The sequence below is a fragment of the Mustela lutreola genome, chromosome 1 (assembly GCF_030435805.1).
Source record: "Mustela lutreola isolate mMusLut2 chromosome 1, mMusLut2.pri, whole genome shotgun sequence".
Classification (NCBI taxonomy): domain Eukaryota; kingdom Metazoa; phylum Chordata; class Mammalia; order Carnivora; family Mustelidae; genus Mustela; species Mustela lutreola.
Genome location: NC_081290.1, coordinates 106,292,228 through 106,319,430, shown reverse-complemented (window position 1 = coordinate 106,319,430; position 27,203 = coordinate 106,292,228). Strand labels below are relative to the sequence as shown.

At 38.9% G+C, this 27,203-nt stretch overlaps 1 protein-coding gene across 3 annotated transcripts in view; it reads right to left on the bottom strand.

The window, feature by feature from the left end:
* Positions 1 to 1,278: 1,278 nt before the first annotated feature.
* The window catches only part of SLC39A8 (solute carrier family 39 member 8), an 83,957-nt gene continuing 58,032 nt past the window's right edge, over positions 1,279 to 27,203 (bottom strand). For all 3 annotated transcript variants that reach the window (XM_059172114.1, XM_059172099.1, XM_059172109.1), the window contains exons 7-9: positions 6,384 to 6,591; positions 6,010 to 6,194; positions 1,279 to 3,218 (exon numbers count right to left, since the gene is read on the bottom strand). In XM_059172114.1, coding sequence (XP_059028097.1) covers positions 3,069 to 3,218; positions 6,010 to 6,194; positions 6,384 to 6,591 — 543 coding nt within the window. In that variant the 3' untranslated portion in view covers positions 1,279 to 3,068. The remainder of the gene's footprint in view (positions 3,219 to 6,009; positions 6,195 to 6,383; positions 6,592 to 27,203) is intronic.

Here is a 27,203-nt window from a genome sequence, read left to right as displayed (position 1 = left end):
TCAGATGCCTGGACTCCCACGTTGGTCATTTTAGGTAATTGCCATAGAAATGAACGTGGCAGGGTTAGACTCACCAACTGAAGAAGAAATTATCCTGAAGTAGGGTAAAGCCATGTTGCATCCACACGTTTACGCATACAGATATACAGGTAAAGGAAAGGAAGTAATAGTCTTCTAAAAGGAACAAGGATAAATATTAGACTTAAAACAAGGAAGTTAATTCTGGAAGCTGTGGGTGAATTATTATTGATATGAGCTATTTTCTGCTAGGAAAAATAGTAGTGTCTGGAGACTAGTTAAGGTAAAATGAAGCACTGCAGGCCTGTGCCCTCTGCCACGTGACTGCAGCACTTCCTACCACACTGGTCCAACCTAGATGACCCCCAACTGGAAGTGGGCCACCCAGCAGAGCCCAGGGTGCATCAGGGGAACCTCGTCTGCAGACCTGGGAGCCTGAGAATAACCTGCTGTGAACCGCAGGTTCTTTGGTGGGTGGTTTCTCCATGTCAGCATGGTTAATAGGGGTTCAGCTACATCCACCAAATACTTGTGTTGAAATCCTGACCCCCGAAAGATGATGATATTAGGAGAGAGGACTCTGAGAGATGCGAAAGTCCTGAAGGTGGAGCCCACATGAATGGGATTAGTGCTCTTCAAAGAGGATCCAGAGAGCTCCTTTATCCTTCCCCTGCATGATACCGCAGCAAGAAGAATGCTATCTACGAACCAGACACCAGATCTGCCACTGCCTTGATCTTGGGACTTCCGGCCTCCAGAACTGTGAGAAATAAATTTCTGTTATTTATAAGTCCCCCAGTCTGGGGTAGTCTGGATGGGCAAAGACAGGGTCTGATTCAGTACTCAAAAAAATGCCAGCTAGTAGTAGGCATTTTTAGTTCGATAATGCAAAAATAGAAGGACATAACCCCCAAAATTACGCATTGAAATCACTGTTGGTGTGTCATAGTAGCATCTTTAAAGTTTGCAGATTACAGAATCTTCAACTGGTATCATGAATGCCCTGGTATAAGACACACTAACTGGTTTTTTGAATTGTTATCTAGGGTAATTTAAATGCAATCATGGTTTACTATATCCTACCTTCGACCTGCAACCATAACCTCCAGTAAGTAGCAATTTTCTTTTTGGGCCTTTATGCCCTATTGCCTTTTGTTCTCCCTCATAGTTGAAGAAAATGGTCAAAAGATCAACAGGTAGAGAGAATCATATAAAGCACCTGGATTGCCCACATGCACAATGATCTACACCAAATGAGAGTTCGTTAAACTGTCTTTTTTAATATCATGTTGTACATAGCTTCTTAACCCAGACAAACAATCTGTGCTTTAAAAAGGTAAAGATTATTTCTTAAGACTGAATGTAAACAGATTAAAGGATAAAAATTGATTCTACGTTTACTGATTAATCTTTACAGTATTTATTTGCTAAATATCTTTGCAATAAACATATCACCAACTTCCTATTTCTCTCTCTCCCCATAATGCCAGATACATGGAAGTCACTCAAAAGGATACACATTAAAATGAATAATGAAGGACACAATGCACAGCTTCAAAGGTGTTTACTATTTGGTCAAACAAGAATTTTAAATTTTTTTAAGTTGTCGGTCATAAAGTGAAATCCACATTAACAGACATGTTCAATGTTGATCTAATCTGCGTTATTGCTGTGTGACACCACCTCATGGTCTGTAGGAAAATGTGATTCCTGAGATCATTGTTGGCTTTTATCCATCACTTGCCTCACTGTCAATCATCTCTCCTGAAGTGACGTGGGAGTGTGAATTGGGGTTAAGATGCTCAATTGCAGACCAGCTTTCTAGAGCAGCTAAAGGAGCAAATAGGCCCTATCACCTACAAGAGGTACAAAAATAACCATGGTATGTGGAAGTTGTTTTCAAGGTATGCCATACAGCAAAAATGTAGACTGAACACATAAGTCTTTTTTGATCACTCTCAGTCATCCAAAGGGATGTGTTTTCTAGTTAATCAGTCCTTGACATTCTGCAGTCCATCTGTTATTTTGTATTTATTTAAAATATCCTCTGCTAAATAATCGTGTTTATTTTTAAAAGTAAATTGCTTAAAATTACATTCAGTTTCTTCCTACAAGCCAACCTAGTCTCTCCCTTCACAACACAAACACACGGTATCCTCAAGCTGAGGAGCCCCAGCCGCACACGTTCTGCCATGTGCTGTGTTGCGATTAGAGCCTAAGTCATCAAAAATAGCGAGTCTGGATTTGTGTGGGATCTGGGAGAGTTTTCAGTAAAAGATAAAGTATGAGATAAAGTCTGAACTTAGTAGGGCTAACAAAACTTTACTGGTATCATAATTCACTTTTTTTTTTAGAATGCTTTTTTAAAATTTTTTTTTCAAGATTTTATTCATTTATTTGACAGAGCACAAGTAGGAGGAGCAGCAGGCAGAGGGAGAAGCAGGCTCCTCACTGAGGCGGCGAGCCTGACGCGGAGCTCGATCCCAGGACCCTGGGATCATGACCTGGGCAGAAGGCAGACGCTCAACCGAGTCACCCAGGAGCCCCTAGAATGGTTTTTAAAACAATCCTCCAGGTCCCTGGCCAGTATATGAGGCCTTGGAATCACTTCTATCTGTGTTGTATGCATGCCAATCCTCTTCCACATTTGAATGAAAAGCACTGGAACAAATTAACTGAAAGAAAACCACTCTGAAACCGCCTGAGCTTTTGAGCCCGCCATGGAGGCTTAAGGGCTTATACGACCTAGCTTGTATTTTCCTCTGGGTCTGGGTGTCTAAATGATTGTAGAATGCATGAAACATGAAGAAGTGAGTATTGACCAAAGATCCCGTATACCAGCCTTTCCGAAGGGAACCAAAACCACTTTGAAGCAATTCTCACAACAAATAACGGCCTATTTAACAGATCTGAAACCAATAATCAGTTTTCTTGACCTACAGTTGAAAACAAAATTATCTTTTAACTAAATAGGATCAGCTTAAAAATCCCTTTGGAGATGTTTTCATTTATTAAATGCCTTCATTAACAACACCATCTTTCATTTCCCATTACTCCAATTCGATTTCTCCTGCATACAAAGTAATGAGCAGAATGGCTGTGAATCCAGTTAACATTCCAGCATTCTGAATCATGAAGTAAGTAAAATCGGTTTTTCTTCCAGTTATCTTTTCTCTCAGCATATCGTTCATCTCTGGAAACTGAGAAAGAGAGAAAGAGAGACATTGTTAGATAACTGTTGCCATCTGGTGGTAAAACATAAAACAGTCACCTAGAGATTTCTTTGGGGGAGGCAGTTAGGATTTAATTCAGATGTGTGTATGTTCAGTATAGAGAGCATTAAAGGGATAAGTAGCCATATCAGACACCAACAGGAATAAAAGTATGGAAATAGTGTTCCTCAAGTGAGTGAATCTGTGAGATGGGATTGACCTCATCTAACGCCTCCTATCTGTCTGTCTTTGTCTGTCTCTCTCCCCACTACTCTCTGCTCCATCCACACCATTCGTTCAGGACCTCACATGCACCAATCCTCTTTCCAGCATCAAAATCTTCACATCTACCCAAACTGCTATCTGAACTCTACCGCCTCCAATTTTTCAATGAGCTACACCCTTGAGGTTTCAGTTTAAATCATACTTTCTAGCAAGGCTTCCCTTAGGCCCTCCTACCTTACATTAGATTCCCTTAACATCATCTCTCACCACATATACTGCATTTCCTTTTAGCTCACAGATTTTTTTACTTGTAATTATTTAGTCGTGGAGTGTGATTTTGTTCACTCAATTTCTAGTTTCCTCTCTTTAAAGACAGAATGCCCCACAGATGCAGGGACTGTGCCTCCTTTGCTCATTCCAGGGTCTCCAGTGCCTTACAAATTCCAGGCCAGAAACTGTGGATACAGCCGAGATGCCCTTCAACAGACGAATGGATAAAGAAGATGTGGTCCATATACACAATGAAATATTACTCAGTCATCAGAAAAGATGAATACCCAACTTTTGCATCAACGTGGATGGGACTGGAAGAGATTATGTTGAGTGAAATAAGTCAAGCAGAGAGAGTCAATTATCAAATGGTTTCACTTACTTGTGGAGCATAAGGGATAGCATGGAGGACATTAGGAGAAGGAAGGGAAAATGAGAGACTGCAGACTCCGAGAAGCAGAGGGTTTTAGAGGGAAAGGGGCTGCGGGGATAGATTGGCCCAGTGACAGGTTTTAAGAAGGGCACGGATTCCAAGAAGCACTGTGTGTTATATGCAAACAACGAATCGTGGAACACTCCATCAAAAATTAATGATGTACTATATGGTGATTAACGTAACATAAGAATATAAAATTAAATAAATTCCAGGCCACGAACATAATAGCAATCAATAGTAGCTGATTAAGTTAATTTTTAGAAATCACTATGCATTTAATTCCTGTTCTCTTCAATTTGTTGCCTTCTGCTTGCTCTACCCCTCACAAAATCTTATGGCTTTTAAATAAATCATGTGCTGTTATTGAAGGCTAGAACAATCTCCTTACAATGAAGGAAATTAAAACTCCAGGTTCTGTACTTCAAATCTATCCTCACTCAGTGAATAAACTCTACAGAAAAGGTTCAGTAAGATCTGTAAATGGCAGCTTTCTAAAACATATTCCAAAACGATGTGCTATATATACAATGGCACAATGTACCAAAGAACCAAAGAGGTCTCCAGAATCCCACCAATCCATGTGCCTGATTGAAGAAGCTGTTACCAGGATAAAGTGAGTGGAAGTTGTGAAACCACTCCGAAAAAAAGCAAAACTGCTGTAAGGGCATACAGCATCATTTATTAGCATTATTTCCTTAGACTGAACACTTCTAATAGATTCCATTCTTATAACAGAAAAAGAAATGATGCCCTAGCACAGATACAATATGAGACATTAATTCTATGAAGAAAAATATAAATGCAGTGACGGTTCCCCGAGATGAAATGCCTACTCCAATAAGGGCCTGCAAAGAGCAAGGAACAGAGCTAGACAGTTACCATTTGGAGCTAAGAATGCAGATGAAGGAAGCTAAATTACTAAATTATGTATGTAATACATATTCAGTTCCAAATGCAAAGGAAATGTTCCTTGATTTGCATATATGGAGCACATTTTCGTTTTCTAGAAAGCTGTCCATGATTCATTTGAAAATGCACAGGGCACGGGACTAGTGCCCTGTGCATACACACATACACCCACGTGCACACACACACAAACACATAAATAAAGACGTAGACAGAGCACCAACATAAACAGATACAAATGTATACTGACCCAAGTCGATGTTGTCCAATTTCAATTTACCAACTTTAGTTCAACCCAAAAGGCTCCCACTGTTTAGAACTTTGAAATAACAAAATGCTATTAACTCTAACAAGTTATTCCCTTCTAAATGTAACATCCCGGGGCGCCTGGGTGGCTCAGTGGTTTGGGCTGCTGCCTTCGGCTCGGGTCATGATCTCAGGGTCCTGGGATCGAGCCCCGCATCGGGCTCCCTGCTCCGCAGGAAGCCTGCTTCCCTCTCTCTCTCTCTCTCTCTGCCTGCCTCTCTGCCTACTTGTGATCTCTGTCTGTCAAATATAAATAAATAAAATCTTTTAAAAAATAAATAAATAAATAAATAAATAAATGTAACATCCCCACCAAAGAGGGAGGAGAGGTCCCATGGGGACATACTATAATAGAATACAGGGTTTACCTCCCACAGGGCAAAAAACCTGGGAAAATCTCTCTACTTTAACAGAAGCAAATCATTTCTCTTCCTACCAATAAGATCCTAGATCAAAAGAGCAGTGAGAATCCCTTTCAAATTACTGCTAATACAAGTTGTCTGTTGAACCAAGAATGTTTCAAATTACAACAGAATTTCCTCACTGTGGGAAGCAGAAGGTTACCCTTAGTCGACGCATAACCCAGATGTTTAATTCTAAATTTTAAGTTAAAATAAAATTTTAAAAATTTCTTACCATATCCGCCAGAGAAATATAGAGGAACATGCCTCCAGCAAGGGCAAATATAATATTTGGAGCAAAATTGTTGCCCACCAAAATGCCAAAAGCTAGCCCGACATAGCAGGAACACGCCGAAAGGAAATTGAATAACAAGGCTTGCCGAGTGCTCATTCCTGCGCTGAGTAGGATCACAAAGTCCCCTAGGAAAAGAAGAAAATACCAAGGGAATAGTTTGGGCTATTTTTGGATGAGAAAAGATTAGGGTCAATGTCCAAGCAGGACTCCTCCATTTTGATGCATCAGTGGGATTTTTAAGAGTGTGTCGCCGAACATGTCTCACTCCACCAAAACCAAGAAGTGACTTTCACAGTATAAACAGAGCCTCTTACCTAACTCATGAGGAAACTCTTCACACAGAATCGCTATAGAAGTACTGAGTCCCTGAAGAAGAGACACAGTGCAGGAAGCCCCAATCGCCAGGCCATCAATGAAATTGTGGAGGGCATCACTGAGTGTTATCATCCAGGCAATGGTCCCTATTTTTGACAGTTTGGGTCCCTTCAAACAGGTACACGAACTTGACTCTGTTTTTCCATCCTGTAAAATAACAGCAAATCAATTAATAAAATAACCAACACTTTTTTTCTTAGAGAGAGAAACTGAGAAAGAGTGCGTTCTCAGGAGCTGGGGGAAAGGGGCAGAGAGCAAGAATCCCAAACAGGCACCAAGCCTGACATGGGGATTCGATCTCCTACTATGAAATCACTACCTGAGTGGAAATCAAGAGGCCCACACCCAACCCACTGAGCTACCCAGGCACACCAATAACCAACATTTCTTGAAAGTCTCAGAGATACACAGAAATAAGAGGTGTGTTATGTATTAAGACAGACAAACGGTTCCAACAGAAAGTCTTTCATAGTGGTTAAGAACTCCTAATCATTTATGACAACAAAATGACAACAAAAACTTATAGTAGGGATAAAGGAAATGAATAGGTTGACAGCCCTTGAACAAGCCACTTAAAAGACATTTTATTACTCTGGTTTCCCCTTAAAAAAATCCTTTTGATTTGTATGAATAATTCTTACTATTGCCTTCCTAAAATGTAACAGATGATAACCTAAGAATTTGATTTATCTGCATACTTTAAAATAAAGGTAAATTTTCAAAAACTAAACCTGAAGACTTTTGTGTGTTACAATGTTCATGTGAAATCCATATTTAGAGCACAATGACACCAAAGAACATTTATTGTAATCCCTCCTAAGCTATCTGAGCAGGTAACCTGGGCCTCAGTTTCTTCAGTTGTGAAATGAAGATAATGTACTAAATGATTCGTTTATTTCTCAATGACTTATTAAGTCTCCACTGTGTTCCAAAGTAGTGTGTCAGGTGATTAAGCTGTAACAATATGTTCCCTATCAGCTCTAAATTTCAGTGATTCTCTTAACACATTTCATGAAATGTGATTAGAACAGACTTACCCCTTTGCACTAACACCTCTTTCCATCTTGGAGCAATTTTAATAAAAACAGAAAATCCTAAAACAAACCCTTGGTAAGAATTTACATTTCCATAAAATTTACAAAATCACATAAAATCAAATACTAAATGCCAACCGAAAGCATTTTCCAAAAATCATAAAAAAGATAATCAAATGCAAATTTATTTTTAAGTAGGGAAGCAATTTGCAATTAACCGGAGAACATTTTATTCCTAATTCTCCTCCCCTCAACTCTACCTCAGCAACTAATCAACATATTTACTGAGCATCTGCAATCTATAAAACAGGGTGCTGGATGCTATGGGGAGTGCACAGAAGTAGAAAGTACAACTTCTATCTTCAAGAAGTGTATTTACATTGGAGAGACAAGATGTAAAGAATATGACTGACCATTTTAAAAATATTCAGTACACACCCAGATGAAAAGGGCTGCCTTCCAAGCCATCATGGTGGAGGTTTGAGATTTATCCCAATGTTGCTTCACTGCTCAAAACACTTTGGCGACTCCTCTTTCAGAATGGACTAAATCCTGCCATACATCTTTTCACTGTGTCTTTATTGGCAAAGCTTCATCTCTGGGAAAAGTTTTCGTGTGTAGACACAATCAAAAGCCACTTGGAGCCACTAAGTTCTTAAATTAACATGGAAGGAGGGAGGATTGTTATTTGTAGGGGCAGTGGTTGTAGTAATAGCAGGGGCCGTAATAGCTGTCGAAAGAGACACGGCAAAAGCATAGAGTATTTATCATGTGCCAGGAACTGCTCTAAGTCCTTGAGATACTCCACTCCTTTAGAACTATTCTGTGAATTAAGGTCTACTATTATCATAGAGTTTAGAGTTGAAGAAACTGAAACACAACAGAAACGTTGGTGAGCTTACCAAGGGATGCAAAAGAAGTCATTCGACTATTTTTAGTAACTGTTTTACTACTCCAGACTTACGGTGGTGAGCAGACACTTACTGTACGAAATAGGCTCTGAAGGCAATTCACAAGAAGAATGCCCCTTTCTCTCAAAAAACTCTTCTAAACACTTGAAGTAATGTTGGAGTAAATGTTCAATCTCCTTTCATTTTAAAGGTAAATCTCAGAGGCATAAAAAGAATTCCATCCAGTCTTCAAATGTGGTCTTTTATAGTGTTAAAAGATAAACTGAGGTAAATTTAAAACTTTTAAGAGTGTATTTGAAAAAAAATTCAAATCGGGCAGTGTCAAACCAGATATGGATAGGAGCACTCCATCAACAGGAGCTCAGGAAGAGGCTTTTACAGAGAAAGGCAAGAAGCAAGGCAAGAAAATTATTGATGGGCTGTAACTTAAAGCCCAGGCGGCTTTTTGTGACCAATTGTCTTTAGGTTTCAGTGTCATAACCTTGAGACATTTACAGCTTAGATTTTGGTTTTTTTACATAGGCTGCCAAGGCATTAAAGCTACCCTAGTTTAATTAATTGAACAATTGCTATATTGTAAATGGACAACATAATAAACAATCACAAACAATCATGAGTTAGTACAAGTTATATGGGTGACCTGGGTTAAGAAATACCCCAGAGCAGGAAGCATTAACTGCCAAAGAAGGAACAAAAGTGGTCATGAGAAAAGCAATAGAGGAAGAGACCTTAGCTTTGCAAAATCTTACTGCCAAAGACACTTAATAAGACCAGTTGCTTTCATCTTACAACTTGATTTACCTAGTCAAATATTTATAATGTTTTTATTTACTTGTGAGGATTTAGGGAAAAGATTCAAAGACCAAATCTTGACTACCTGATGTTACATACAGAGTCTATATACAAACTCCTTTAATTCTGAAAAAGAAATTAAATTAATATATCAGGCATGATTCTCTTACCTCTAAGTACGGATTATTGACTGTATTTCTTATGCTGTATAGGCTTCTGTGTCAAATGACACTTTTGGGTAGGTTAATAGCCATGTATTTTTAATACTTTTGGAACAAACATAAGTAGGCAAGCATTCACAAAGAGCTTGTTTTTAATTTACCTGACACTAAGTCACTGAGCAAAGAAAACACAAAATTTAAGTCCCTCTAGTTAAGTTAGTGAGTATTCTGTCTTTTATTTTGGTTACTGTTGTTGTCATTGTTTGCTTGCTAACTTCTGTGACATATAGTACATTTGAAGCTGTTTCTTTTTCTTTTTCTTTTTTCTTTTTTTTTTTTTTTTTTAAGGCTCTTTCTAACCTCAGCCATGATGTGGCAATTCAATCTAGTGAAAAGACCTTAAATCCGAAACCCAGGAAGACCAAATTCTGCCTTGGCTCTGACAGGAACTACCACGTAATCATCAGCAAGGCTCTTAACATCTCTCACCTTAGTTATTAATGGAAATAAAAGTCAAAGCAAAGTGCAGACTACTCAGAATGGGAGGAATGGGAAGAATATCATGGACCAAAGTTATAAGAGTAGAGGGGAGACTAGAATCCCAATGGAAGCATAGAGGGGAAGAAGCAAATAGAAAAAGAAAAACAAAGTACTAAGAAATCAAAATTAAGAAATCCAGTAGACTTATTTCAGAATTCTTATCTTTATGCAAAGAGGAGGAAGATTGAAAAGAGGTGGAGGGCATAAGGGGCAGAAAAGGAAGAACATAAGAAAAAGATGTGGCATGACAGGGTGGGGTGGGGGGAGGAAGAGCTCTGATAAAAATAAAACCAAACCAAAAAGTAAAGGAGTAATCCACCAAAAAGCATAATAAAGATGGTAAAAGGAAGTATAAATGACAAAAAACATGGAAATTATATGGAACGAAATATATAAATTCTATGTCCATGAAAGAGAAATTAATGTAATATAAATAAAAATTTAAAAATGACATTTTAAGAGGCTGCAGATAAGAGGAAGGGGTGACATTTAGGGAGAGGAGCACTGAGTGCAAGCTAGCTTAATGATTAGAGGATATGTGACTTGGCATCAAATCGGCATGAGTCTGAATAATATCTCCTTAATGGGTTTGTGTCCTATACAAAGTCACTTGGGTTCTAGCTAATCTAATAAGACAAGAAAAGGAAATAAAAGGCATGTATATTTGGGAAGAAAGAAATAAAACTGTCTTTGTTGGCAAATGACATGACTGTTCACACAGAAAATCCAAAAGAATTGACAAAAAAAGTTCCAAGAACTAATAAGCAATTATGACAAGGATGTACAACAAGGTTAATTACTTTCCTAAATACCAGCAGTGAATAAGTGGAATTTGAGTTTTAAATCATAATACTATTTACATTCGAATCCCCCCCAAAATGAAATAGATATAAATCTAACAAAATATGTACAAGGTCTGTATGAGGAAAAGCTCAAAACTGTAATAAAAGAAATCAAAGAAGAACTAAATAGATGGAGAGATATTTTATGCTTATGGATTGGAAGACTCAATATTGTCAAGATGTCAGTTCTTCCCAGTGTGACCTATTGATTCAATGCAGTCCCCATCAAAATCTCAGCAAGTTATTTTGTGGGTATTTTGTTTTTCTAAAGTTTATATGGAAAGGCAAACACCTAAAATAGCCAACACAGCATTGAAGGAATGGAACAAAGTTGGAGGACTCACATTACATGACTCAGACTTACTAGTATAGCTACAGTTATCAATACAGTGTGATAATGGTGAAATAACAGATAAACAGATCAAGAAAACAGAGAGTTCAGAAATAAACTCACAAGTAATGGTCAACTCATCTTTGGCAAAGGAGCAAAGGCAGAGCAATGGAGAAAAGATAGTCTTTCACCAAATGGTGCTGGTACGAGTGGACGTCCACAAAACAGAATAAAACAAAATCTAGATACCTTACATCCCTCAAAAAAATTAAATCAAAATGGATCACAGACCTAGATGCAAAGGCAAAACTGTAAAACTCCTTGAAAATAACCCAGTAGAAAACCTAGATAACTTCGAGTAGGGCAATGAATTTTTAGATACACCAAAAGCACAACACACAAAAGAAATAATTGATAACCTGGACTTCATTAAAATTAAAAACTTCTGTCTGCCAAAAAGAATATCAACAGAATGGAAAGACAAGCCACAGACTGAGAGAAAATACTTGCACATCTGATAGAGAACTACTAAAATATACAAAGAACTCTTAAAACTAAACAAGAAAACAACCTGATTTAAAAATGGGTCAAAGACCTTAACAGACACATTACTGAAGGAAATATCAGTAACAAATAAGCATATGAGAAGATGCTCCATATCATACATCATTGGGGAAATGAAAATTAAAACAAAAATGAGATACCACTCTATACCAATTAGGGTCACAAAAATTGGGAGCACTGACAACACCAAATACTACCAAGGATGTGGAGCAACGGGAACTCTCATTCATTACTGATGGGAATACAGAATGGTACAGCTACTTTGGAAGATAGTCTAGCAGTTTCTTACAAAATTAAAGACACTCTTGCCATATGATCCAACAATCATGTTCCTTGGTATTTCCCACAGAAGTTGAAAACTTACATCTACAAATAATCTTGCACACAGATACTTACAGCAATATTATTCCTAATTGCTCAAACTTGGAAGCAACTAAAATATCCTTCAGTAGGTGAATGAATAAATAAACTGTAGGACATGTGATATTAATACCCTCTCCCAAAAATGAAGTATTATGTTGTGAAAAGACTCATATGAGGACTCTTAAATGGATATTACTAAGTAAAAGAACCCAATCTGAAGAGACTGTATGATTCCAACTATATGACAGTGTGGAAAAGGCAACTATGAAGACAATAAAAAGATCAACAGTTACCAGCAATTGGGAAAAGAAGAGGGATAGGCAGGCAGAGGACAGAATTTTTAGGGCAGTGAAAATACTCTATATGATACTACATTGATGGATACATGTCATCACACATTTGTCCAAACCTATGGAATGTACAACACCAAGAGTCAACTGCAACTATGGACTTTGGGTGATTATGATGTGTCACTAGACTCACCAGTTGTAACAAATATCCTGACTTGGTGGGGGATGCTGGTAACAGGGAAGGCTATGCATTGTGGGGGCAGACAGTCTATGGAAAATCTCTATACTTTCTTCTCAAGTTTGCTGTGAACCTAAAACTGCTCTTAAAAAAAAAAAAAAAAAATGAAGTCCTTTAGAAAGAATCACTTTCAATATGCCTTCAAATTCCTTATCTGTAGAATGGAGAAAATAATATTACGGATTTCATAGGATTATTATGATGATGAAATGAGATGTTTATAAGCCACTAAGTACTCCATGAATGCTTATTAACATCTACCACAGATCGCTTTTCCTAACACAGTACAGATGAACACAGAATTATTACAAGAAAAACAAAAACTGCCTATAAGTGTGCAAGACAAGAGATTGCTCACATCCTTGAATGTATTTTGGAGCACACTGGTCAAGATTATTGAAGAAAAAAGGGAGAAAAAACTGAATCTATCCCCCAAAAAAGAGTTTTAGAAAAGTGAGGGGGTGAAGAGACTTGTTAACCAGAAAAAAAGGAAAACTTTTTAAAAAGATGCTTGAGCTTGAGCATAAATATACTCTTGCAGAAAACTACTGAACGTTCAACTACTAGAGTCCAAGGTGCATGAAAGGGCCAGGAGATTAATTAATAAAACCCACTGTGAAAAGTATGAAGTCTGAGTTGGTAAGTCAGATAGCTGACTGAGTGTAGGAGAAAAGGAATCTCCAAGATGTAAAATAATACCTTGCACACTGAACACTTCACAGTTTACAAAGCACTTCCATATGTTTGGGTCTTCATTTTCTTTTTACCTATACAACATCCTCATGAGTGAAACGAAACAGATACTGGCATCTTGACTTTAAAGATGATGAAAATAGCAATCCAGGAATATAAATAACTTTCTCAAAGTCATACAAGAGCTGCTGGGAAGAGGCTACTCAATTGTTCACTGAGCAGCTATTTTATACGAGGCAGGAATTGTGCTGAGAACTGAGGATAGAAACATAAATCAGAGGATCTCCATCTGGCTGGAATTCATAATCCAGAAAGGAAGAGTCAGGATTCAAACTCAAGGCCTATGATAAATAGCTCTTATCTGCCCTTCCTGAATAACCCTCTAACCTCTCACGCTTCTCTGTTCCAAATGAGCCACCTCTTCAGGCTCTTTGTCCTCCAGTTCTCATTTGAGATTAACCATTGGGGAGCTCGAAAATTACTTCAGGGGAGAAAGGAGGAAGAAGTCAGGGTACTGATTCCTCTGATACCCATCTGTGTGGTCATCTAAGGCTGTCCATGACCCTCACATGAAGGCCACATCTCTTCTCAAGACAACTCTGTAGAGTCTAGTAACTGCTCTCTCCCCTCCACCCTTTCAGGTCCAGCAGTGGTAAAAATTTTGCAATCACTGGTCCCTGTGGTCCTCTTACACCCCACTCACACCTTATACCTATATCTTCCAGACACTATTCTAATTTGAGCATTCCATCAGTTTTCTATTGGGATCCTAAATGATACAATCACTGGTGTTGGACATGGCCATAACAACCAGTACCCCAAATGGAATTTAATTGGGTTTTTCATATATTTGAAGAATGGGGAAATAGTACACTGGTTACCCATAAGTGGGCTGCATTTTATAGTGATGCCCAGAACATAAAAGCACTCTGCAAGGTCTGAGCCATGTTGCAAGCCTTCCTGTCATTTGGTTCTTATGACCCAGTGGACCAGTGAAATTAGAGGAGTCTATGGCAGACAGAGATGCTGAAAGGAGGCTTTGGAAGCCCTGGTGAGAGAACCCCTAAGATGTTAGTGCAAACCCCTAAGATGTTAGAGTAAAGCCATGTCTTCCTTTGCCACTAACTATTCCCTTTTTCAAGGTGTCCCTTGCTCCTGGATCCTTACAGAGACTTATCTCATGCCCGTGGAATAGTAAGTGGCCGTGAGATCATGCCCAACATGAACTGGATGTTATCTGGGTCAGCAAGTCATAAAATCAGCTGTTCACAGCAGCATTCCATTATTAAATTATATATGTAAGAACAGGCCACACCAGCCTTAGGAGACACAAACAAATCACAATGGCAGGAGATTCAGACCGCTCTATTATATGAGCCTGATGTTTCTTTTCTTTTCCCTCAACAACAGTAAGGTTTCATGGATAGCTCCCTAAAGCCAGTAAACTATGAGGACATCTATAAGTGTGCCAGCACCAGACAGCTATACTATGTTACTCAAAATAAATCTCATAGAGACCATCAAGGAGAGCAGTCTTCATGATAAAGTGAACAAGAAGATCTAATTATAAACATCAGTTGGTATCTTTCAACCATCCCAATGTTGGTTCACTGGGTCCATAAACAAAGGAGTCAGAATAGTGGAGTTTATGATTATTCACAGCTCAGCATTCTCTTCTTCTAGCCAGGGTTTATCTGGCTTGCACCAAACAAGGTCCAACCTGTCAAAAACCAGGATTGATGCTGGACCTCCAAAAAGGTATCATCACCCAATGAGGTGGAAGGCCCACCTGGCTATAGGCAGAGGTAGGATGATTATATTGATGATACCACCCATCATAAGGGGGTACTCTTTGGACTCACAAAAATGCCTTCCCTGCTTGCAGTTTCTGCTAGAATCATCATTCACAGATTTATAGTATGCCTGATATATAGCCAAAATAACCTATATAAACTGTCTCCAAGCCATTCTGCAGGAAAGCAAATGAGACAATAGACTCAATCCTTAGAATTCACATGCCATATCACTTTCCCCTTCATAGAAAAAACTAGCCTGATAGAATTATGGAATGCCCTAGTGAAGGCTCAGTTAAGGTGTAAGCCAAGAGATGAAAGCCTGAGAGATTGGAACTCTGCCCATAGGATGTAGGTATGTGCCTTACACCCGCAGGCAAATATAGGGAACTACCACTACCATAGGGATGCACAGAGCCAGTGGAGATTAGGGTGGCCCTTTTCATGTTTATACCTAATAACTCACCTGAAGTATTCTTGCTTTCTGTCTTCAATACTTTAGATTTGGTGAGTTTGAAGGTCCTAATGTCCAAGGGAATAATTAATCCACCAGAAAACATGGTCATTTTCTGATTCATTGGAACTGGAGATTAACCCTAGGACATTTAATTTTTTTTTTATCTGTAAACCACAGGCAGATGAGGAAAGTCACTATATTGCCCAGGATAATGGCATCCAATGATCAGGAAAACCTGAGTTTCTGCTACAGAATAAAGATAAGAACAATGTTTGAAACTCAGGAAAATTACTGGGGCACTTCTTAATACACCCCTTCCAATGATCCTTGTCAAGGAAGAAGAGCAACAACCCAGTGAATACCAAACCACCAAGGACTCAGATCTGGCAGGAATCAAGGTCTGGATCACCTCACCTGAAAAGGACGTTACCAGTCAAGGTGGTATCAGACAGTGAGGTAAATACAAAAGTTTAGTGGAAGGAGGCAGCTGTAATTACTGGCTTAGGTCTTAAAACCATCTACAGAAGCTAAGATCAGCTTTAATTTAAATTTATATTCTTTAATTACATCTCTTCTCCCTACCTCTATCCGCTGGTATTTCATATGAAGAATACTGGTGGAAGCCAACATTTTAGTTCTGGATTGCTTATTACTGAATTGCTATCACAAAGGGATGATACAACCACACAGTAGTGGATGGGGATTTATGCAGTCTCTGTGCTGGGGACATGCATTTTTCACCCAGATGAAGAGCAAGAGTGGAAGCTGACAGAAAACAAAGGGGTAGAGTATACCAGATATCTTTCATTTCTCCTACCCCCTTCTAGATCCACTTTCCACCCCTTTTTTTTTTCCAATTCTCTGCTCTAGCAGACCAGGATCAACTGTGTCAAAAGCCTCCCATGCTCTGGCTTCTAGTTGGTTCCAAACAAAGAGCTCTACCATGAAACTGGAGGGAAAGAGAGGAAGACCAAGGTACTTATTTCCTGAGCTCTTTATTTGAGGGGTAACCTGAGCTTGTCCCTAATTAAAGATCACCATTCAATGTACAGTGTTTTTCTGTACAAGACTACCTCCTAGGTTCCAGTAACTTCTTCCTTCCCTTTCCCTTTGATTATTCTTAGCTTGGTAAGATTACTCACAGTTCCACTATTCCAAGTCCCAGTTTTACTACACCCTCCCTTGTGGCTCACTTATACCTTGCTCAGAGTTTTGTAAATTGTCCCTTTCCTATTTATTATTTATCCTTATTTAAATGTGCCAACTCATTCTGGAAAGAACATGACTGATTTAAAGTCTAATGCTCTTTCCACACAGAATGCTCACAGACTCTACACTTACTGTAAGGACCTATTTAGCCAGTGCGCTTCCATCCAGTTAAATAATAACTTTGTTGTTTAAAACTTAAACTGTCCCTGCCCCCCTTCCGCCAGGGGACGTACTTAAAAACAAGTTCCGGAAACCAGTCCTAGGTAACAAAGCCCAAATACAAGGGTGAGTCAGGCCAGGTGGAGACATCCCATCAGTGGGAGGACGCATACTGTCTCCCTAGTTACCAAGGAGTATGGGCCCTGCCCTTTGGGCACCTTTTGAGCGCCAATTTTGACTAAGGTGATAGGCTGGTTCAAATATCTACTAGGGTAAATTGTAATTCACTTATGTGGGACCTAACATGACTGTGCAGCTTTCTCTGTGTGTTACAATTTCATTGGCCACCTGTGTGTGGCCAGGCCCCCACCACATGGCCTTAGCCCTTAAAAGCTAGTCTATGAAGCAGAGAGAAGTTGCCCTCTCTGTAAGAGGCACGGCCCCGAACCTTCAGTTTGATTATTGATGCTTGGCGCAAAATAAAGCTTTGCATGACCTTCGCTTTGTATCAGTCTCGCTCCTTTAATCACGGACCCAATACTGGGGGACCTAACAGTACCATCAAATATGTTTTAATGGGAATATTTACAAAAAGGATTAAATAAATATAAAGATACTATAAAGAGTTAAAGGTACCATACAAATGTAAAAACCAGTTTCATGGTAGAGCTCTTTGTTTGGAACCAACTAGAAGCCAGAGCATGGGAGCCTTTTGACACAGTTGATCCTGGTCTGCTAGAGCAGAGAACTGCTAGGGTGGCTCACTCATTTAAGTGTCAGACTTACTGATTTCAGCTCAGGTCATGATCTCAGATCCGAGATCTGATCTGAGATCAAGACCCACATTAGGCTCCACACTGGGGTGGAGCCAGCTTATGATTCTTTCTCTCCCTCTCCCTCTCTCTCTCTCTCTCCCCCATCTCTAAAAATAGAAAATAAAAATAAACTTTAAAAGAGCAAATGTAAAATTTTAGTGGGCTTTGTTTTTATGACTGTATTTTCTAGTAATCTTGATGTACTTTACAGCTAGTGGTTCCTTTGTCCTTCCTCTGGCCCAGAACAGTCAGTCTCAAATCACTTTAAGCAAAATGAAACTTCATATAAGAAAGAAGAAACCGATTTTATCTTTAATGTATGCAACCAAACATAATTCAAATGCACTTAGTCACTAGTCATTTGGTTTTAGGAAAATCTCGTAACTACTTCCAAAATTCCCCTCGCTAATGAAAATAACCATTAACAGGAAAATAACAATTTCCAGACACCTTGAAAATTATTTTTTTTCCCTCTATCCCTTCAGTGGAATGTGAGTAACGTTGTTTTGGTCTTTAGGAGTTGAAGTAATTGCCTTTCATTTTCAGCCTGGGACTGTATCATTTTACTGTCTTAAAAAAAATTACTTAGGAGAAATCTGACAGGTTTTCAAGAAATATGCTACTATTTTGCCAATGGAATTTAAAGTATACACTAATTAAGCATTTGCAGTTATCCTAATGGACCATTTACACCACTCTAAAAGGTTGCCTACTGCTAATACAGATGGGGATAGCATTAATGCTCTCTGGGACGTTTGGGAAGCAAGATATCATTTCTTACAAAAAAGCCTATATAATATGCACCCCAGCCCACACAACCCGCATTGCTGCTGAGAAGTCTTAAAGGGAGTCAGGAGGCACCAGGAAACTGGTTAAGTTTTAATGTAAGCTGGAGAATGTTGCTAGGCTCTTGAAAAGTGGTTTCCCCAAATCTTGCTCAGCATCAGAACAATTCAAACAAGAGAATAGGGGTAGGACAGCATGAAGCAGAGGAACCAGCCCCCTGTGGGAGCTGCCCATTGAGTAATTACCATTTGATGGGAAGTTATGTCAAAAGAATTGAAACGCAGATGGCCCCACCCAATGTAATACAAATGATTAACCATTTAGCGATTAAATGAAGGAGAGCTCTGGGATTGGCAGAGAGGATCTAGAAATGCAAGCTCCCTAGGGAAAGAAGCTTGGGACAAGTGGAGAGACAAGAGAGGAGAGGGGTGAGAGCAAGGGCTAACTGCTGTCACCGTGACCAAGCAGGTAACTAGGACTCCAGAGGAGGTGTTAAGAAATAGGCAATCGGCCTGTGGTAGAAAGGGAAATAAGCACCAGAGTTAGAAATCAAAAGCTGCTCTCTTCTGTACCTCAGTAGTTCAGGAAAAGAGAGGCTATCTTTACTTCATATTTGGAAAGTGAGGAGTGGGAATGCACAGGAGATAAGGGTACCAGGACCTCCTTCCCTTTTAAAGATGTCACTATGACACTGTGAAGATCTGCTCACTAGTTGTTTTTATAGTGGGGAACTGAGCACGGAAGACACAGGGCATACTCACTGGCCCAGAACAGTAATCCTAACAACATTAGTAGTACAAGTTATTTACTCTTCCCAACAACCCTAGGTGGTTATTATTCCCATCTTACAGATGAGGAAGCTGAGGTATTAAGAGGTTAAATAACACTCCTGAAGTTATACCTCTGGAAAGGAGAAGAGATGGAAGGCTGGCTGAGGACAAAGCAAAAGCTGACACCCAGCAGCCTTCTCCCACCCCCACTCCTGGGTGGGACATATGTGACATTCTTTAGGAATCTCCCAACTATTCTTCATAGCTTGCTAAAAAGGGCAGAACGACCTTGGCGAAGGCAAGGGCTCCCGCGAGGCATCTGGTTTCTCAGCATCTGGTATCTCCTAGGCCCACTTTAGCATATGAAAGTTCTGTTGAAAACTCGCTTTTCCTTACTTCCCCCACCCTAGTGGTATAGAACCTGCTACCTCTCCCAAACCCAGGGCAGCAGCTCTTTCTGCCCGTGGGTCCTGTCCCTGGGCTTTAATAAACCACCATTTTGCACCAAAGACATCTCAAGAATTCTTTCTTGGTCATCGGCTCCGGACCTCACCCCACCAAACCTCACTTATATTCTAGAACTTCATCAACAGGATTTAACACCTATGCCAAATCACACCCCTGATCTCTAGGAGATGTGGAATTTTATCTTCTTTCTTGTTCACCCCTGTATCCGGCACTGCTGCAGGCATTCCGAACATTTTTGGCTGAAGAAATGAAGGTGTAATTATAGTAAAATACATGTTCTCTCACGATAGGCTCACATGACATTGTCATGTGAAGAATCTATTCCAATGTGACCAAAGAACAAACACATGGACACTCGCATACAACACTGAGAAGGGTGTGCACTAAAGAATGTTCATTCATCAATGCTAATTTGGTTCATCTACACTAAAAAACTGGACAAGTGCAGAAGTGTTTCTGTTGTCTTTTGTTTCCTTGCCAATTCTTTGTGACTAAAAGCTATCGAGCTGGATCAAAGGCTCCTGGAGGACAGGATTTGCTTTCATTTCAGCCCAGAGTTCAACATTAGTAGGTGTTCAGTAAGTATGTTCTTTAAATAAATGATGGGGAATGGGGACTTGTTTTGCTAAACCCAGTAGAGAAGTAGAATGTGGAAATGACACTCTTGCAGAGAGAGCTCAGAGTGCTCCCACCTCCATTCCAGAGACCGTTAAAGGGCAGAATATTTTTATCAGCAGCCGTCTTGCATCTCACTTCATGTGACTGACAAATCTTTCAGAAGACTGCTGGAGAAGGAGGCATAAAAGTAAGAGTAGTAGCAACAAACCCAACAAACACTGTGGCGTGCTTACTGTTTCAAGGTACTCTCCTGACTTTTTTAACACCCTAATCACAAACAGGGAAAACATACAGCTAGCAATGGAAAGAGCCAGGACTTGAACCCACATGATCTGGCTCCTAAACCCACTCAGTAAAAGCCAGAAACTGCTCAAAAGAAAACTGGGTTTTTCAAGTAAGAATTTCCGAATTCAGTAGTCTGTCATTACAATAATGGATTATTTTATTGCTGACGCCAGCCTCCATTTTGTTAGGTACCAGTGATTCAAGTACCTCTCTCTGGCTTTGAGTAGAATGCACTAAGCTGGTATTCAAAGGTTTGCTAACACTTCATATGCACTGAAAATGCCTCCCGTCATTGAGGGGAAAAGACATCATCCTTGGGCTTTCAAATCCACAATCTGTTATTTACAGACGGCATTATGGATGGAAAAATGTACATGGTTTCTTCACTGTCTCTTCCTAAGTTTTTACATTTAACAAAATGTAATTTTAGAACAAGGCACCTATTTGAGGTTATTGAGATATTTAAATGTCAGAATACAGTAAAAATTTGAGGAAAGAATCCCATCTTGAATTTTCTCCAGGTCCCTTTTTTACCAGCATCCACTGTGCCCTAGCTACCCTGACCTTCTTTCTATTCCTAAAACCCACCAAACTCCCACCCTAGAGACCTGTGCTGACTATTCCCTCCACCATGACTTTTTTCTCTCTCATCTTTGCACAGATAGCTGCTTCTTAAGGTTCAAAGTTTAACTTAATGTGTTCCTGGCCACCTGAACTACTAAAGTCGTCACCCAGACATCATCACACCACCATGTTTTAATTTCCTGAACATCATGTGTAACCCTAGGATACTGAGCTGTGAGTCCCACTGGAATAGAGCGCCAGAAAGCAGGACCATTTTCTAACTTGCCACAGTGTTAAGAGGGCAGAGAACAGAGCCCAGCACTGGGCAAGGGTCACAGGATACATGACAAGTGAGTGACTGACAGATGAATTAATGAATACCACTTCTTGCCCTTTAATACACCTTCACTGATTTGCCTTATACACTAGAATGTCTTTCAAAACAAGAAATGTTACCACAAAAGTCCCAATTTAAAATTGCCATTCTTGGGATGCCTGGGTGACTCAGTTGGTTAAGTGTCTACCTTCAGCTCAGGTCATGGTCCCAGGGTCCTGTGATTGAGCCCCGAATCAGGCTCCCTGCTCAGCGGGAAGCCTGCTTCTTCTCGCTCTCCCAAAACCCCTGCTTGTGTTCCCTCTCTTGCAGTCTCTCTGACAAATAAAGAAATAAACTCTTAAAAAAAAAAAAAAAGAAAGAAAGAAAGAAAGAACCATCTAATACCTGATCTAAAAAATAAAATTAAATAAATAAAACTGCCAATCTCTGGGAACCTGGTGGCTCAGTTGGTTAAGCTTCTGACTTTTGATTTCAGCTCAGGTCATGATCTTGGAGTCCTGGGATCAAGCCCCACAGTGGGCTCCACACTCAGCACAGAGTCTGCTCGAGATTCTCTCCCCATCAAGTAAGTAAATAAATCTTTATATTTACTTTTATAAGTAAATAAATATATATATACAGCCATTACTGTTTTAACATTATATATATATATATATATATATATATATATATATATACAGCGATTATTGTTTTAACATGTAAGTTGCATGTCTCTGAAATTTTGGTCAAAGTCACAAAAAATATACAGAACCCAGAGAAAATACGGACTATTTCTTCCCAGTAAAAGATTTTTGCTATTTTACTTCCTAAAAGTAAAACTATCTCTAGATTTAAGTATTTGTTTTGCAGCCTAGAAAACTATTAACAATGATCCCTCGCTTCATTTTTTCTGATACATACTTTACAACCAGAATATAAACCAGAATTTCAAGGTTTACTGATCCTGCAAAAATAATCTTTCTTGGTGCTTTCTCAGCTATAGAACTTATTTTCACTTTAATGTGCTTTCACTAAGTTGCTATAAAGGTAAATAAAGTCATTTTCATTAAGCAATTGATATTCCTACAAAGAAGATTCAGTAAAATAAATTTTGTTCCTTTTTTTACTTTTAATACAAAATAATTTTTTTTTTTACTTTTAATACTCTTATACCTGATTAACAGAAATATAAAGTAATAATTTCCCAATCTTTTTAAAAATAATGGAGCTCACACATTAGGCCTTCTCCTTCCTACCCATAAGAACTCAAAACTTCTAATACATCTGAATCATCTGGTCCACTGATTAACATACCAAGAAAAGTTACAGACAGAAAGTCACCAGTTAATTAAAATAAATGAGTTATTAACTTAATTGGAATAAGACCCTCAGAAAGAGACTGAAATCCCCTATGTAAAATGCAGCCATACAGTAATATCAAATTTCATCACCCAATCAGTGATCTGACTCTAACTTGGTATAGTTGTTACAACATTATTAAAGCACTTAATTCAGTCTTCAAAACCTGCAATTATTTTTTTATTCACTAAGATTATTAGTGAAGTATTAATAGTTATAAGGGTGATATTTTTGATATGGACATGTACCTCAGACATAAAACTGAATAGGTATGAACAGAGAGACAGGTAAGTATCTACAGATGACTCTGTGTGTGTGTGTGTGTGTGTGTGTGTGTGTGTGTGTGTGTGTGTGTAACAATCTGCTAATACTCTATTGTGTAGTACTCTCAAACTCAAAAAACATTTTGGCAAGTCCACACTTCATTTACAAGATGCTTTCACTTTGTAATCTTTCTAATTTAGGATATTTATTTTGAAATATACAGGATAAAGATAACCTAGAATAACTGAATATAGAATAAAATCTACCTCCCCAACTGCTTCTCCCTAGAAAATAAATTGTATTTATTATAATAAAACAACTCAAGCTTTGACAAATTTTCCATCATGCAATTCATGTGAGTAAACATTACTTACCAGGTCTTGATCCATTATTCCCAAACTGCACGATGTAGCATGCAAAGAATATAGTAATTTATAAATATTTTCAAATGAGCAAATAGCAGAAGTCAAAGAAAAGACAGACACATGTTGGCAAGTCCAGTATTTATGACAAGAACATCCTTTATAGTGCAACCTTTACAAAATTTTGAAAAACCTGATGTTAAAGAAACCAGCAACAGAATATGTATTTAAAATTCTTCCATTGCTTATGTTGGTTTGCAATGGGCTTTCTACACAATAGAATTAAGCAACTTTCGGATGAGACTGGAATAATTTACTTGAACCTCTCAAATTTTTTCGTCACTTATCAGAAGGAAAATGTGTTGGCATTCATTCTCTATTTTTTTTTTTCTCAATCAGCATGCATGACAGAGCAACACAGCAATTCTTCATTATACTAACAGGGGGAAAATTAACTTGACATCAAGCCTAATTGAGTAAAACCTCACTAATTCTTCTAAATAGGGATAAGTCCTGTTTGATTAGTGAAAGCAATTTAGTATAGAGCATGTTTAGATAAATACACTATTACTGCTTTCTAGAACTCACACCAAGGAATGGCTCCCACAACAAGCATGGTGCAGGGTGAGACGTCCTTAAGCCATCGGCCATATTATATGGATGAGACTAGTATAGTATTTCAATTACATAATAATAACTTGGCTATTATTTCTTTAGATAACTTAAAAACCTTATTAGGTGCATCTTGCCTACAAATTGTTTAAAAGCAATTTTTACAGATGCTGCCAAGATACTCTACAGCCCAGCTCACAGGCATATAAACAAAATTTTAACAAATCATAATTCATCAGCTATGACAGATTAGTAGAGTCAAAATTAAGGAGATTTTACTATGCAGGCAATCCTCAACTCACTACAAGTTATATTCCAGAAGTTCACCTGTAAGTTAACTGTTAGGAATTGGAACTGATCCTAGCAATGTTCCATTAGGAACTTAGTCTCACGTGTGTGGAAGGAACATGGACTTGGGACTCAGAACCCCAGGAAGGGATTTCATCATAGCTTTGCCACTTATTATTTGGTTGAACCTGAGTGAGTGACTTAAGAGTCCTTAAGTTACTCAAGCATAAATTAATTTAATACCTATTTTACAGGGCTGTTGTAAGAACCAACCATAATAATAGCTGTAAAGCACCTACCGTAAGTGCTACCTACTCTTACCCTGGGCATTCCTTTTCTTTTGTCAACTGTCTCTCTACATCAGAGCAGATTAGCTGGGAGGTTACAGAAGCAATTCAGTGGGTTCAAGAATCGCTTTAAATTATATTTAATAATTGGTGAGTATGTATATTCTTCTGTTGCAAAAGTTAACACGCTTCATCAAACAGCTTCCTGGGGGAAATGCTTCAGAATCTTCTATAGGCAAACTTCCCTGAATTTTTCAAAATTTGAAATGGCCAAATGTTTAAAATCATAATTGGAAGTATCCTCTGCAGCTTGGTGACCATCTCATCAAATCTTATTTACTTAGTAACCTCCAACCCGCCCTTGCTAAGATGGTACAAGCATCATCTCAGGAAAGCACCCATACATACCCACATCACTTGCCTCACTTCCCACCCTAACATGCCACATCTTTCTTGTCACCACGTGTACACCTACAGCATTCATCGCACTGTGTTGTAACTTTTTTCACTTGTCTCTAAGACCTTTAAAGAGGACCAAGTACATGGTAGGTGCTTGTCAAGTAGGTGAGAATTTTTTTTCCTCACAAAAATTTATTTCTATTTGGATTTCATTAGAAGTAGTTATTGTAGCCGATGAGAAGTATGCAAATCAGGAAGCAGCTTAGCTCTGTTAGAAGAACTTTGAGCATGACTGAATTTAGTTCAAGTAAACTCTGACTTCATTGAATTGAGTAAATTCAAACTCATTTTCCTCATCTGTGAAAATGGAGATCACCCCATCACACCTACCAATCAAGGTTGTACCTGAATAATATTTGTTAAGTACTGAGAATACTCCCTGCTCGTGATAGGTACCACCACCATCACAACACCAACTACCACCAGCACCATCCTTGCTGTGAATTACTCGAGAGTGACAAGTAATAGAAATCTGACATGCATACAAATGGATTGCTCTCCCTAATACTGGCTAGGTTTTACAGACAAGAAGAAACGAAAAATCTGTGCAGAAACAGCCTTCCAAGAGATGGAGTCCAAATGATGTTTCTGGAACTTCAACGTCAAAGCAAACTATTTCCATATGTGGTTGCCTGGCTCCCTGAGCCCGTCAGCCCTCTGAAAGTAGCAGGCATGTCATTCTCCCTGTTTGCAATAATCTGAGACTCCACCCAGATGGCCTATTGCTTTCTGTCTCACATCTGTAGAGAGTAGTGCTCAAGTCTGTGGGCTCCACACAAGGCTGTGAAGGTCAACATGTCCATCCCTGAAAGTAAGGACACGGGCTCAATTGTCCTTACTGAGACTTCTGAGAATTCTGCCTTTTTGCTCAGCAATCTTCTACAATCTGTTACGATCACCACAGTAACAGAGTCCAGTCCAAACCTTTTCCATTTTTCCCCAAACCCACATTCTTCCACCATTTCCCACCTGCCTGAGATGGAAGCCATCTGACATACACACCTTCTCCTCTACCCACAGACACTTTCTCCACCTTCCACTCCTTCTTAGAGTGGGACCCCCTGCACCTTTTCATGATCAACAGCTCCATCTGTGTTCTAATTCCCTCTTCGTTCCTTTTCTAAGAATTTGCTCCAACCGATATTCTTCCCATGACTTCCATTCTCTTCTGCATCTTCAAGTTTTCCCTGTCTACTCAACTTTCCTCCCTGTAGGAAATCTCCCTTGCATTTCCCAAATCTCATTCTTCCCTTCAATGACAAACTCCTTAAAATAGTTCACTTTTCTAGTCTTTTTCTGTACTTATTAAATCTGGCATTTCCTCTCCTTATAGCCCACTGCAGCATAATAATGCCTCCAAAAGTAGCTATATCTGGCTTCAGAAGCATTGAAAAATGTATGTATTCTTTTCCAAAGCCTTTTCAAAAACACTGAGGAAGGAATTATTCAGAACACATTTGGCACCACTTCTAAATATCCCTCAGAACTGTCTCCTCACCCATAGCTCCAGTCATCAGAGCAGATCCTCCAGATCACATCTTTCTTGAAAATTCTTCCCACAGTTTCTCTCCCCATCCCACACCAGTTCTCCATCTTCAAATAAACTCATTGCTGGGGACGCTGATCCATTGTTCTCCTTCATTACCCTGTGCTAGGGTTACTGTAAACAAAGACTCATTGAGGAGGATTTACTATACTGGGGACCCATTGGGGGTCTTCTTTCACAGATGGAAACACAGCACCACCCCATTCCACCCCAGGCTCTGGCCATTTTCATCCACTTTTTCTCTCTAATGTCCCTGAAGATAGCATTGCCTAGTATACAGGACTCTGTCCACCAAAGTCTCTTCTAATGAACCTTGACTTTGGGACATTTCTTCTGAAAGGTAAGCAAAAAAAAAAAAAAAAAAAAAATTTTGATTCAACTACCTCCAGATCTTTTATTCAAACTTGCTACTTGGTTTTGTTCTCTGCAAACTGTCATGGAAATTCTGCTCTCCTCCTCTATTCTAGACACCTTCATTAATATAACTCTTAGGTATAAATTGCTCCTGCACTGAAGTTAGCCATCTACTTTTGAATCTTTTTTTTTTAATATTTTATTTATTTAACAGAGAGACAGCAAGAGA